Source organism: Python bivittatus, unplaced genomic scaffold (assembly GCF_059951505.1).
Source record: "Python bivittatus isolate LINGU-HERP-01145 unplaced genomic scaffold, Pbiv_v1 ctg000580_np1212, whole genome shotgun sequence".
NCBI lineage: Eukaryota > Metazoa > Chordata > Lepidosauria > Squamata > Pythonidae > Python > Python bivittatus.
The window spans coordinates 1,172,127-1,187,388 of NW_028277087.1; the positions used below are offsets into that span (position 1 = coordinate 1,172,127).

A 15,262-nucleotide genomic window follows, 5' to 3' on the forward strand; every position below is an offset into this window, starting at 1 on the left:
CCCCAGAGCATGCTGCCTGGGGAACTCTGGGAGTTGAAGTCCACACAGCTTAAAGTTCCCAACATTGCTCTAGCAGATGACTTAGGTGGGGCTTAGATGGAATGTACCCCTCTTTGTCCTGTTTTATTTATTTGTTAAATTTCTAGGCTGCCCCACTCCAAACAACTTTGGGCAGCTTCACATACAACAGTACCGCACCACCAACAACAGGTACAAAGCCGTGACTTAAGGGAACAAAACCATCCTGCCATATCTCCCACCAACTCACAGGGTCCGTCCACCCTCTGAACCTAAAGTCTAAAGGAACAGCCAGTTTCTTAAGAGATGCTTAAAGGTGGGCAAAATGGGGGCCATGCAGGTCTCTGGAGGGAGGGGAAGAGATGTTATTCCAACCTGCAGCTGCAATGACAGGAAAGGCCCCCTCTCCAGATCTCAGTGGATGACATGGCTCAACTAATGGGATCTGAAGCAAGCCAGCCCTGTTTGGGTCCGTCTCTCAGCAGCCTCCCCTACCACCGATCGGAAAATCCTTTTGAACTGCCTGCAAGACGCAGTTCTACTCCTGACTGAGTGGGCAGTTTCAGTCGGTGTGAGTGAGAGAGGAGAGGTCAGACTCTTGGACACTCCAATATGGAGCGCCTTAGGGGTCAGCCTTCTCCCCCATTCTGGTCAGTATCATTAAACACTGGAGTGGTCATCTACTGGTTGGGGTGAGCAGGAAAGGTAATGGAAGTCTTGACAGGGTGCCTAGAGGCTGTGAGAGGCTGAATAGGATGGAGCAGGCTTCAGATAAATCCCAGGAAGAGATTTCAGAATTTTCCCCCTTTTTAGCTCTAGATGCCACCTCCTCTGAAAGGACAAGTCCTCACAGGCGGAGGGTAAAGAAGGAAAAAAGAGGATCCGTTCTCAGCTTTCCCACACAGAGATGCCAAGAGGTCCCTCCAAATATTCTTTCTGAATACCAGGAGAGAAAGTGCTCAAAAGTGTAAGGAGGACTACAAAACAGACCCGCCTGGGAGTAACTGCAACAGGATAATATGCAAGCTATAACCTCGGCAACAGAATCACCTCTGACCATCTACTTCTCTGAAGGGGAAGGCGATCTTGCCAAGCTGGTTAGGGTCTTCCGTGCCCCAACAAACAAAACCTTGTCTAAAGAACTGGGTCCAGCCAAAAGTCTGCCTAGTCTAGCCTTCTGTGTCACATCTTGCTCAGCCTTTGCACTTGAGAAGTGCATGAGCACACAGGAGTGTGATAAACCATCGCACTTGTGTTCCCCAGGCACTAGCTATTACACAGTCAGTGCGTCTGCTTCAAGGCTAGGATCGTTCTTGCACAGCCAGGCACTCTACCCAACTACCTGACTGTAGCACCAAGCACTAGCTGGACCTTCTGGTCCAAGCGGAGCACAATACAGGAGTGCTAATTATTTGGCATATATGCTGGTCCAATCATAACTGATTCTGAGTGGCATAGTTACTCCATACAGTAACTGGATTAAAACAAAGTGCATCAGAAATAGATAATTAAAATTCCCCAGGCACCACTGGTTAACAGTCCCAAACAAATATTCCCTCAGCAGGAGGACCAAAAAGACATTGCAAACCCCAAAGCCATGCCAGAAAAGCAAATATTTTTGTGCTTTTTGAAAACTCAGGAGCACAGGGGTTGATCTAATCTCCAGGGGAATGTACTCCAGAAAAGGGGATCAGCAACTGAGGAGGCCCTACTTTGTGGGCCCTGCAGATGACACTCCCCTGGGTTCGGGGAATCTCCTCTTTCAAATTTTAACAGATGGGCAAAACCCACTGGAAGGAAGTAGCCCCCAAAATACCCAGGTCCTGAGCCATGAAGGGCATTAAAGGTGACAACCAGCATCTTGAACTGCACCCAGAGGCAAACTGGTAACCTGTGCAGTTCTCAAAGCAGCAGAATTACATGGGTAAACCAACTGGCACCCATAATTACCTAAGCCCTACTCCCTGGACCAGCTGAAGCTTCCAGCAGGTCTTCAAGGGCAGTCCCACGTAGAATGCATTACAGTAGTCCATACAAGAGATGACCAAGGCACAAGTGATGGCAAGCAAGACCTCTGGCTCCAAGATGGAGATGTGCAAAGACCTTCCTGGCTGCCGCTGCCACCTGTTCTTCCAGCCACAGCTCTAAGTCCAGGAGGACCCCCAAATTATGAACTGATTCTGCCTGGAGAAGCAAGGCCCCCAGAATTAAAAATGGGCCTTCTCTGGACTCAGGAGGTTTTAACACACAGAACTACTTTATCCAGCTGAGACGAAACCCTTGTTCATCCCCATCCAGACCTCACCAGCCTCCAGGCTCTCAACCACAACTCTAGTTTGGCTTGGAGTCAAGATGTAAAACTGAGAACCATCAGTTGTGCTGCTCCCATTGCCACCATAAGCCAACCTGCTTGGAGGGAGAAACACCCTTCGCAACACAGTAGCCTGCTGTAGGCAAGGAGCTACCAATCTCCGCCACCCTGAAATCACTCACTTTCATGGCTAATGATTTCCGCTTCATGCTGCTGTGATCGCTTCCTTTGTCCGACTCATCACTCTCCGCCTTCTCCATAGTCATTCCTGCTGCACCGACACCCGCAGTTGGGGCAGAGCCTTCCTCCCCGGGAACGTCGCTTCCTCCTCCTCCTCCTCCACTGATGGGGTCGATATCAGCAACTTCGCTGTCGGAGGAGCTCAGGGGCTATAGGTGTAGGGAAGGAGAGCAGGAGAGAGAGAGAGACAGGGGGAGCAGTGACTGGAAAAAGTAGCCTTGGGTGGCCTCTGGACACAACTCTACAGAGGAATTAATTAATTAATTAATTAAAGAAATTAATAAGGGATTAAGGGTGGGCCCCTACCCTCCCAGCTTTCCGGAAAGGATTAAAGACCTGGCTCTGCCAGCTTGCATGGGGCGATAGGAGCTCTGTTCGTCCCTGGGGGGGTTAGCGCCCTGACGACACTCCCTGAGTTATTCACCAATTCTCCATCATTCTTGGAATTTATTAATTATTAAGATTGTTTTTATATTGTATTTTAATTGATTTTATCTCTGCTGTAAACCGCCCAGAGTTGTTTCGAAGAGATGGGCGGTGATAAATTTGGTATATAAACAAAAAATAAAAATAAAGAGTCAGCTGCGAAGATGCCGTGTGAGAAGGGCAGGGTTGGCCAAAAGGAAGGATCCTGGTGATGAGAAGCAGTTTTGCAACAGCAGCTGGAAGTCTCATGCAGCGTTTTTCAAATGCGGCAACTTTGAGATGCGTGAACTTCAGCTCCCAGAATTCCCCAGACAGCGGGCTCCTCAGCTCAACCCTGAGCTACAGATATTCTCTTCTACTGCAGTGTGACTTTGGTTCTTAGGGCCGACTGTTGCCCGATACCAAAACAGAGGGGCAACCAAACGCATCATGTCAGACGGGCTCACTCACCGGAGGTGCGCTGTAGCTGGCATGAGGGTTGTTCTGGATTTCCCACAACCCTTCGTTGAAGCCTTTCCGTTTGTTGGGCTTCCCGTATTTGTCCTTGTACTTTTCATAAGGGAACAGGTCCTTAGGGCCCAAGAACGCCCTGCAGGATAAGGACAGACCAAAGAAGGGACGCGAGAGGTTGGAGAGAGATAGCAACCCCCCAACGCTTATGCCACCGACTCAGGTGCAGAACCCCAAACCTGGCACTTACGTCTCATGGGTGCCAAAGAAGAATATGGGATACTTGTTGGGGGGAGGCTTCACAGCCCCGTCAATGATATCGTCAATCTGGAAAGAAGGTGGAGACAGAGTCAATCAGGGGTTTAACAGTGTCATACAAGAATCACACAGGTTTTTTTTATGTGCCTGAGAGCTGAAAAGGGAGGGTGGACAGTATACAGGTAGTCTTTGCTTAACTACCACAACTGGACTGGAAACTCTGTCACCAAACAGAGCAGTTGTTAAACAAAAAAAATCACATGACTGTGCCTGACTTACAATCTCACTCCTGTGGTCGTTAAGCGAATCGCCGTGGTCATTAAGTGAGATGTCATATGACTGCAACTTGCAATTTCACTGCCGATTTCTCCATTGACTCTGCTTGTGAGAAGCCAGCTATGAAGTGCACAAATGGTGATCACATGACTGTGGGACACTGTGATAGTCATAAAGGTCCGCTGGTTGCAAAGTGCCCAGATTTTGATCATGTGACTGTGGGGATGCTGTGACTGCCATAAGTACAAGGACTGGTGATAAGTTTACTTTTTCAGTGCTGTTGTAACTTTGAACAGTTGCTGAACAGGGCAGTTGGTAAGCAAGGACTACCTGTATATCACTCTGAAGACAAATTCTAGACATGCCTTCCTGCAACACTGCTGAACCCTAATGCCCAGACAGCTCCTCAAGCTAATACACTGTATTCAGGTAGTCATTGCTTAATTACCACAAATGGTACCAGTGACTCTGTCACTGAGTGAGACATCACATGATCATGACCGACTTATGACGTCACTTCCCATTCAGCTGTTAAGCGAGTCATTGTGGATCATTAAGTAAGACATCACTTGACTCCCACTTGTGGTTTCTCTGCTGGCTTCTCCATTGATTCTGATTCTTCACAGAAACAGGCTGTGAAGCATGCAAATGGCAGTCACGTGACTGTGGGATACTGTGACAGTTGTAAACGCTCACCAGTTGTGAAGCACCTGAATCTCAATCACATGACTGCAGGGATGCTGCAACAGTCATAAGTGCAAGGACTGGTCATCAAGTTACTTTTTCAGTGCCGTTGTAACTTCAAACAGTTGCTAAACAGGGCAGTCATTAAGCAAGGACTACCTGTATTGTCAAATGCCATACTGCACAAGCTCAATTCCCAATAGAGGTGTGAACCCACAGTAAGATCTATGGCTACATGCACCTGACGAGTTCCAAGTAGAACAAAACTGGTCATGCGCGGCTTTCTGCTGCTCAATATAAATAGAGGGTGGGAACATCTGCAGGGGGAGGGGGGATCAAAAATGGAGGCCATGACCCTGCAGTTGAAGGCCCAGCCTTTTTAACTTGAGTCACCTCATCACATGATCACAGCCACCATCTCAACTTTTCTATTACCCCCCCTGCTGACAACCTGGTAGAAGGTCAGGTTCACATCTTTCTTCAGCTAAGAAGTTCACCAAGAGACCCTGGGCAGCTTAACCTAAAGCCAGAAGCAAGGAGAGGCAAGGCCCTAAGCTCTGGGAATGAAGGGAAAGCCCAAAGGGAATAATAAGCACACGCTTCCCACAAGCTGACGATGTTCCCAAACAGCAGTAACTCTGGCTTTCCTGTTGCTGTACAAATGATGGTGGAGGAGGGAGAAACCTGCTGAAGAGGCGCTGTGGGCAGACCCTCCTCTCTGTGCCCCAGGAAAGGTCACAAGATACATTTTTGAGTGGGGAAAACCAGCTTCCAGGAGAGGAGATGGACTGCAGAACAAAGGTGAAGCAGACAGACTAAATAGCCACCAGCCCAATTGGCCGTTTGCATATAGAGCGCAACTCTGAGCTTGTAGCTCCAATGTGTGGTTCTGCCTCACCCAACCAGCCAGCACACACTTGTTCCCCAAAGTGTCACTGGGTCAACTGGAATATCCCTTCCTATCTGCAGGGATAGCCCAATGGGAAAAAAAAGGGGGGTGAGTGGGGACATTCATTCTTCACCCCTCTTTTGCCTCTCTCTGGGTTTGCAATTCCTAGCAGAGCAGGTGGGTGTCAGCAGAATATACTTCTAGTGGCTGATTCTGGAGGAACTGCTCAATCACCAATGTTTTATCAGGCAAGAGAAATTATACAATTTGCAGAGCGTTCTTGCCGCACCTCTGCATGAGATGCTGTTTGGAGATCTAGCTTCCATTCAGGAGGTAAAGTAACTCTCACTGAGATACAGGATACAGAGACTTTGGTGAACTTTTTCTCCTGAATAGTCTGACAGATTTTAGGTCTGAAAGACATAATATATTCTACCTTCCACCATAGCAGAATACGGTAACAGCTGTAGCAGGCCTCTTCAGCTTCTTTTTAAATGTCTCCATAGCTCTGCCATTTCCTTAGTCAATGAATTGTTTGAAAGTTTCTGGAATCTACTTCTTGGAATTTCCACACTTTGGCCCTAAGAAATCTATTTGTTCCTGCCTTTGATCTGTCTTACCTTTCTCTTCTGAATATTCCTAGTTTCTCCAATAATTCTGCCAAAATTGGACTTTTTATACCCCTCATCATCTTTATGTTACTCCACTGGACTGGTTCCAGGTTGCCCACACATAAAGCTGCCGGTTATCAAAGCTCTTGTTAAAATATGGTACCCCAAAGTGAACAGAATTTGACCCTAGAAACAAACCTTCTTGGGATGGGTGAAGTGTGAGAGTGCTTCCAATGCCCAGTTATGAAAATAGCACATTCAACTCTCCAGACTGGAATCACTAATGCAGAAACACATTCTTTATAGAGTGCACAGATCAAGAACAGGTTTGCCAGGCCCAGAATACAAAGGGTTACATAGCTCCTCTTCCCCTACTTAGTTGACCAAGGAAATCGTGGGGAACAAGAAGAAGCAAAAAATCAACAGGGACACCATAACTGCATGGAAACTTTCTGACAGTTTAGAGGCAAGAATACAAAGCTGCAGAAACGACACTAGGTAGATGTGGGGAAAAGGTATTTCCCAAAACCAACTACATAAGATGGTTTTAAGATACAGAAGTGAAAGTCTGGGGGTAAATCACTGAAAAATGCGGGGTATAATACCCCACTGTTTTCAAGGGTTTGGAGGAAAACCAGCACCAAGGTCATATCATGCCCACGGACACCCATGTTCCCCCCAATATCTCTCTTGGTGTCGCCACCTGATTTCTTTTTAAAGCGTCTTTTAAGAAAATATAAGCACAGAAATCTTACATATTGCAAAATGAAGCATCAGCTTCCATCCTATTTGCCTGCAGTACTGCCTTTGAACCTTATAAAAAGTCCCAACGAAAGGACAGAGAACATCCAGGCAGAAGAGGTAGCTTGCTTGCATTCTGGTAAACGGTTATGTTGTAGTTGGCCACGGCCATGTGGCAGCCATTTTATGAATGGCTATTTTGTGCACGTGCTCATTACATGCTCTCAAAATCAGATGGAGTCAGGTGTCACCCAAACTGAATGAATAAATAAATAAAATTTCCAACTGGGTCACTGTGACAAATGCTCCCCTTGACCTCTGCAATGTCCAGAGAGGAAGGTGCCAGGAGCACATGGAAACAGAACACTTACTGAGTGTCACTGGAGGACTACCTGCTCAGAACAAAGCTGCATTTTATCAGGTCAGGGTTTTTAAACAACAGGCCCAATTTGTCAGTGGTGACCAACAACTCTGGGCTATTTTTTTGTAGCTTAGTCTGATGGGTGAATCTAAGATGGTGAAGTCTCCCTTCAGTCAAACATGATTCTGAGTGACTTCAGAGGCACATCCATGCAGGTTCTTGGCAATGCCACTGTCTTCAAATTTGAAACATTTTCAGCTTCAAGTCAGAAACCCAGTTCTGAGTCAGATTATTCTGATCATTTTGGAAGTGTTTCAAGCTCAAAACAACCCATTCCAAACTGAGAGCAACACAAGAGACCCCTTCAAACTTGGAAAGTTTTACATTTGCACACCTCTAGAATGTAGTTTACTATACCAATAAACAGGGAAGACTTAGCTGAAGAAATGGAAGTGGCAGGACATTGGGGAAGTGAATGTGTAATGCCAGAGTTCTTGATTTTAAGGGAAACCAGAACTGAACATAGCCCAACACATATCCTGTACTACAAAAAAAACACCAACAACCTTTCTTTAAAATATTTTTGATCCCGCCTTTATTATTTTTATAAGCAATCCAAGGCAGCGAACATACCTACACTCCTTCCTCCTCCTATTTTCCCCACAATAATCCTGTGAGGTGAGTTGGTCTGACAGAGGGGAACTGGCCCAAAGTCACCCAGCCGGCTCTCATGGCTAAGGTGGGACTAGAGCTCACCGTCTCCTGGTTTCTAGCCTGGAGCCTTAATCACTAGACCAAACCAGCTCTTTTTAATAAATTCACAGCAATGATAATAAATAAGAATAAGCTGCTCTGAGTCTATTTGGAGTTGGGCAGCTTTAAACATCCAATAAATAAATCCACAGCAAGAAAAGTTGATGGAAAAAGATACTCTAGTCAGGTGGGAATTTCTAAAGAAGATATCCAAAGCATAACTGCAAGCAGGTCCAACGAGGGGAAAAAAAGGTGGAGGAAAGCAGAAGAAATTGACATGCCTTTACATAAACTTAGTCGAGATCTGAAAGCAAAGGCAGATGAAAGAAAATGCAGAGCCCCATCACAAAAGAACAATACAGAGAGAGAGCCCTGAACTGTAGGCTGAGCTCAGAGTGAGCTGAGGTTTGTCAGGGATGCTAAAAATATCAAGGATGACTTCTTTAGACATAGCACCCTAGGATACTGAAGGAAATAGCTGACTGTCTAGCACTTGAAAAATCCTGAAGAAGTGGAGCCAGATGGCTGGAGGAAAGCAAATGCTGTCCCTATTTTCAAAAAAGGAAGAAAGGAAAGATCCAGAGAACTAGCTGAGTGAATCTGACGAAGGTACTTGAGAAGATTCTGGAGCAGAAATCCTGAGATCAGGGGAATAATTACCAGAAGCCAACATGAATTTTCAAGAACTAATCTTTTCTCACTATTTGATCAAGTTAACTTCCTTCAGATTGTGGGAATGCTGTAGACATGCAACATATATTTAGCCTACAACAGAGCATTTGACAGGATGATTAGCAGGCTAATTAAGTGTAGAGTGGTTGGCTTGACAACTAAGCGGATATGTAATTGTAATGAAAAATGTGTCTAAAGGCTGCTCATTCAAATTGGAGAGAGGTAGTAAGTGGGACACCCAAAGGATCAGTCCAGGATGCAAGAGAAAGATCTCGGTCCATTGCAGGATCCGCGAGATGGTTTCAGGTTAAAATGCTACATTCTACTGCATAAAAACACAACCAATGGTATCAAATACTAGCTAAGGCTGTTCCCATTGCAAGTTCTTATACTGATGCAAAAATAACTTAAAATAATAACCAGCCTACAGGGCCAACTTTATACAAAACTGTGGATGCAAGGAGGAAAAAAGCTGACATTCATTCCCAATGTCAGCTATCCCTTTTCTCAAGGCCTCTGCAATCAAACGGCAAATATTTAAACTCAGAGGACTCCCCCCCCAAGGTTTGAGTCTATAATTATTTCAGGGACAGGTATGCTTATGGATTGCACTATTTATTAATGGTGCTTTTACATTTCTATTGATTGTGTGACATAAAACTTTGGGAAGAGAAGTGGGCCAGGCTAGATACAGCATGCATATACATCTAACCTTACACCTCTGAAAAATCTCATGGAGTGTGATAGGAGGGACTACAGTAAATAAAACCCAAACACACAGCATTGGTAAGAAACAGGGAGCTCCTTCCTAAATTTCAAATGATGGCTAACAGACAAGCCCAGTCCTACACAAAATTCAGTGGATAGAAAAGAAGAAAAAATCCTTTTATGGCTTCCTGTTTTCTTAAGCAAAGTAACAGAACACTGGGTTACAGATGAGCCATAGTTAAGAATGGAGCCTACTGTAGCAAAACTTGAGTTAAATACACAACAATTCGAGTTAAATACACAATAGTTCGTTACACAATACTACTTACACAGTATTATACAATAATACTGTTCTGGCTTATGTACTAATTCGACTTAAGGACAGGCCAGGGGAACAAAACTCGTTCTTAAATTGGGGACTATCTGTAGCTAAGATGGTTTGTTGTTGTTCTTGTGCACAGAGGACTCTTTTGAACAGATACAACTGCCAGAAGGCCCACCAAGCCAAAGGTGCCCCAAACTCTCAAGCCTAGCCCCTCTTGGTTGAATCTTGGGGTAGCGTAAGGGAAAATCAACTATCTTGCCAACAAGACCAAACCATGTTGTTCTACCCACAGACATAGAGGCAAGCGAGCTCCAACACTTCCATGCTCAAGCAGGAGCCCTTAATGAGGGTCAGACTCCTCCTGATGTTGGGCTACCCTGGACTAACACAGCTCTCCTCCTACAATGTCTCTGACACTGTATATACGGAGTTAGGTGCTTAAATCTGTGTGTATGCAGTACCTGCAAAGACATACCACCCAAACTCTTTGAGGCTCATGAGGTATCTTCCCCAAATACCAAAAGGCTATTACAAAGTCCTCGACAGCATATATTCTCTGTGTATGCATACATACATACATACATATATATATAGTTTGTACAAACAATATAAAAATATACAAACATGCACATACGTGACAGGTACAAAGAAGATATATCTGCAGATATTCAGGAGCGAGCAACTGTATCCTGCACCTGTACTTTGTGCACCCGGGGGGTGGGCGTATGCACATCGACAGAAGGGTGGTGCACACGCGCACCCCCGCCCCCCGCACGGGTGTTTTGGTATCCTGCTTCAAAACACGACCGAGATGCACGCCGACAGGCAGAGATATGCAGGTGTGCATTTGCACGCTTGATGCACAAGCCTTCCCTATTGCACCCCCGCACGATACGTGCACGTTATTCACGGGACCTACACAGGAGCCTGCAGGCCTGCAAAGGGGGGACGTTGCCACCCCCTCCCCGGCTGCTGCCAAGCGTCCTGAGGAGGAGGAGGAGGTCGGGGGGGTCTTTGCTAAGACTTGGTGCGGGATGTCAGCGCCCCAAAGCTCCCTCCCACTTTTATCAGCGCCCCCAAGATGAGTCCCCCTAGGGAGCAGAGGGGCGCTGCCCCCCCCGTGAAGAAGTCACGTGGAGGGCGCGCTCCAAAGAAGGGGAGGGGAGACGCCCCCCGCCACGAGCGAGGGGAGGGCGCGGTTGCTAGGCGACGGCTCTTCCCATCCCTCCCCCGCCCGTCCGCGGCGCCCTCGCGGGCTTCTCACCCACCCGGGCCGGCCAGTGCGGGTAGCCCTTCATCTTGGCGAAGACGAGGTCTCCGGCCTTGAAGCCGTGCGGCATCGCGGCGACGGGCAAGCAGGCCCCGGCCAGGCCTCAGGCTTCGCCAGGCAACCGGGAGGGGCGTGGCCGCCGGCCTGAAGGGAAGGAGGGCGGGACACGCGCTTGGCGGCGGTTCATTGGCCCGGCCTGGTGTCGCTTCGGCGCCGCGGCCGCCCGGCCCGCGAGGCTCATTGGCTGGCGGGATGGCGGCACGCGCGCCTCGCGCTCCCTGCCAGCGGACCAATCAGAGCCCGCGGAGGGAAGAGTGGGGTGGGAGCAGCTGCGCCGAAGGAGGACGGGATTGGCCAGAGGCTGCGGGGGAGAGGAGCACGGGAGGCAAAGGGAGGGGCTAAGGAGGGGGCGGAGCATGCGTGGGGGGGAACTCTGCACATGCTTCGAAGCCCTGGTCCCGCCCTGGGGTTTTTCAATGGCTGTAAAATCTATCTGGGTGGTCGCTAAGGGTAGACCCTGACTTGATGGCATATAATTAATCAGTTGTAAGGAGGAGATGTGCCCCAGGGCAGAAGAAGGGCGGGCACCCGCTGTTCCTGGCTCACAACGCCCCTGCAAGGCAGGACAGGCTGACAGATGTAGCCTTTCTGTGCCAAGTGGGGTGTGTGGGCCTTGCCTTCCCCAACCTGGTCACCTCCAAAAGACTGGACCTCACCTCCCCTAGTATCCAGGTTTAATCTGGCAGGGGATTATGGAAATCCAATCTCCTGGTAATCCCGGCCTGCGAGTGATCTGGGCCAGATTGACGTCTGTAGCAGCGGCTGGCTTGCTCTCATTGACCCTGAGGGTGCAAAGTTGGCAATGGCTTTTCCAGGTGGCCTCCACACCCGCAGCAAACTTGCTCCAGGCAGCGAAAAGGGGATTTTCCTTAGCTCACCCAGGAGGTGACAAAGGAAAGAAAAACAAAGTGAAGGAAGCCTTGGGAATAATTGGCTTTGGCATCGCCCAACCTGTTTCCCAGCTTCCTTTCCTCTTTCCTCCGGTTGGGATCTGGCCAATTAAATAAATTGCAGATTTGCTGGCACGCGAACTGGAACGGCCAAGCTTGCATCTTGTGCCAGGTGGGAACCAGAGAAGCCCTGCTGGAGATTGGCATCTGGGCCAACAGAGAGCCTCCTGCTGCCCCCCCCTTCGGAGTCCTCCTCACTCCCCTGAAACTGAACAGGAAAACAGCAACTTTCTCTTGGCTGCGAAAATAAAAGTGAAACGTATTAAGTAGCTATTGCCCCTGGATTGATGTAATGTAACCTTAATGCAGCATTTCTCAACCTTGGCAACTTTAAGATGGGTGGACTTCAACTCCCAGAATTCCCTAGCCAGCTTTGCTGGCTGGGGAATTCTGGGAGTTAAAATCCACCCATCTTAAAGTTGTCAAGGTTGAGAAACGCTGCCTTAACATAATGGTCTGGACGCACCTAGGAAATCCCCATTGACTTTAGCAACAGCATCGTGTCCAGCTCTTGGGGGCTAATTCCGCTCCCTCTAAAGTGCAGCTCCAACTACTGTACAAAGAAAAGCGATGTGTGAATCCAGTAATTAAGATTCTCCATGCATTTTGTTAAAAAGCAGAGTCATCACCTTGCCGACAAAGATCCGCATAGTCAAAGCTATGGTTTTTCCAGTAGTAATGTATGGCTGTGAGAGCTGGACCATAAAGAAGGCTGAGCGCCGAAGAATTGATGCCTTTGAACTGTGGTGCTGGAGAAGACGCTTGAGAGTCCCCTGGACTGCTAGGAGGTCAAACCAGTCAATCTTAAAGGAAATCAACCCTGATTGCTCATTGGAAGGATCAATAATGAAGCTCAAGCTCAGATACTTTGGTCACCTAATGCGAAGAGAGATCTCTTTGGAGAAGACCCTGATGCTGGGAAAGATTGAAGGCAAAAGGAGAAGAGGACGGCAGAGGATGAGATGGTTAGATAGCATCCCTGAAGCAATGAGCATGAAACTGAGCAAACTCAGGGAGGCAGTGAAGGACAGGAAGGCCTGGCACGATATGGTTCATGGGGTCATGAAGAGTCGGACACGACTTAACGACTGAACAACAACAGCAAAGTTCAAAGGTGTCAATGCTCTTCCTATCCTGCTTCTTCAAAGTCCAACTTTTGCTTCCATAGATGGTCCATGGCTTGCATGATTCTGATCTTTGTATGATGTGGTTTGTATGGTGTGATCGCTGACCTTGAGCCAGACATCCTAGACAGTGAAGTCAAGTGGGCCTTAGGAAGCATTGCTAACAACAAAGCTAGTGGAGATGACAGGATTCCTGCTGAGTTATTTAAAATGCTAAAAGATGATGCTGTTAAAGGGCTGCACTCAGTATGCCAGCAAGTTTGGAAAACGCAACAGTGGCCACGGGATTGGAAAAGGTCAGTTTACGTTCCAATTCCAAAGAAGGGCAACGCCAAAGAATGCTCAAACTATCGCACAATTGCACTCATTTCACATGTTAGCAAGGTTATGCTCAAAATCCTACAAGCTAGGCTTCAGCAATACATGAACCGAGAACTACCGGATGTACAAGCTGGGTTTCGAAGAGGCAGAGGAACTAGAGATCAAATCGCCAACATTCGCTGGATCATGGAGAAAGCACGAAAATTCCAGAAAAATATCTACTTCTGCTTCATTGACTATGCAAAAGCCTTTGATTGTGTGGATCACAACAAACTGTGGCAAATTCTTAAAGAGATGGGAGTACCAGACCACCTTACCTGTCTCCTGAGAAATCTGTATGCGGGCCAAGAAGCAACAGTTACAACCGGTCATGGAACAACCGATTGGTTCAAAATAGGGAAAGGTGTACGACAAGGCTGTATACTGTCACCCTGCTTATTTAACCTATATGCAGAGTACATCATGAGAAATGCCAGGCTGGAAGAATCACAAGCCGGAATTAAGATTGCAGGGAGAATCATCAACAACCTCAGATATGCGGACGATACCACCCTAATGGCAGAAAGTGAAGAAGAACTAAAGAGCCTCTTGATGAGGGTGAAAGAGGAGAGTGCGAAAGCTGGCTTGAAACTCAACATTAAAAAAACTAAGATCATGGCATCTGGACCCATCAATTCCTGGCAAATAGAAGGGGTAGAAATGGAAGCAGTAACAGACTTCATTTATTTGGGCTCCAAGATCACCGCAGATGGAGACTGCAGCCATGAAATTAAAAGACGCTTGCTCCTTGGGAGGAAAGCCATGGCGAGCCTAGATAGCATATTAAAAAGCAGAGACGTCACCTTGCCGACAAAGATCCGCATAGTCCAAGCTATGGTTTTTCCAGTAGTAATGTATGGCTGTGAGAGCTGGACCATAAAGAAGGCCGAGCGCCGAAGAATTGATGCCTTTGAACTGTGGTGCTGGAGAAGACTCTTGAGAGTCCCCTGGACTGCTAGGAGGTCAAACCAGTCAATCTTAAAGGAAATCAACCCTGATTGCTCATTGGAAGGATCGATAATGAAGCTCAAGCTCAGATACTTTGGCCACCTAATGCGAAGAGAGGACTCTTTGGAGAAGACCCTGATGCTGGGAAAGATTGAAGGCAAAAGGAGAAGAGGACGGCAGAGGGTGAGATGGTTAGAGAGCATCACCGAAGCAATGAGCATGAAACTGAGCAAACTCAGGGAGGCAGTGAAGACAGGAAGGCCTGGCGCGATGTGGCTCATGGGGTCACGAAGAGTCGGACACGACTTAACGACTGAACAACAACAACAATGCATTTTGGTGCAATAAATCAAATGTGGGAAATCTCAGATCTATGAACTGTATGCAGTCCGTGGGAGGGGCCCTGGGCCCTCATCCCCACATCTTATACTCGCATCTTTGGCTACTCTGTAGGCCTCCCAAACAGAATTCCTTTTAATCCTAACTAACTCACAAGGAGGATTTTTAGCCTTTCTCCTCTCAACAGAATGAGTCCTCCTTCCTCAAAAAATCTGTTTCCCCCTCCTCCCCCAGTACTTAACAGCACTAGGCCTATTTAGTGATTGTATGGGAGACCACTCAGAAATCTTATCTGGAAAACTGGAAAAAATATTCTGGATAAGGCCACGGTGGCAAACCACTTCTGACTTGCAGTTACGAAAACAAGACGGAAGGGTTCATGCCTGCACAAGAGTAAAGAGACTTTGATCTTTCATCCACATGGCAAGGAGGATGAAATACATCAGCAGAGGCGCTTTGAAAGTCTCACTGCTGTTTGGTAGAGGCAG

General features: G+C 47.4%; 1 protein-coding gene across 1 annotated transcript in view; it reads right to left on the reverse strand.

The window, feature by feature from the left end:
• HDGFL2 (HDGF like 2) overlaps positions 1-11,151 on the reverse strand; it is a 32,970-nt gene extending 21,819 nt beyond the window's left edge. Inside the window, exons 1-4 of the mRNA XM_088149324.1 lie at positions 10,992-11,151; positions 3,696-3,772; positions 3,446-3,584; positions 2,512-2,718 (exon numbers count right to left, since the gene is read on the reverse strand). Coding sequence (XP_088005450.1) covers positions 2,512-2,718; positions 3,446-3,584; positions 3,696-3,772; positions 10,992-11,063 — 495 coding nt within the window. The 5' untranslated portion in view covers positions 11,064-11,151. The remainder of the gene's footprint in view (positions 1-2,511; positions 2,719-3,445; positions 3,585-3,695; positions 3,773-10,991) is intronic.
• Positions 11,152-15,262: the final 4,111 nt, after the last annotated feature.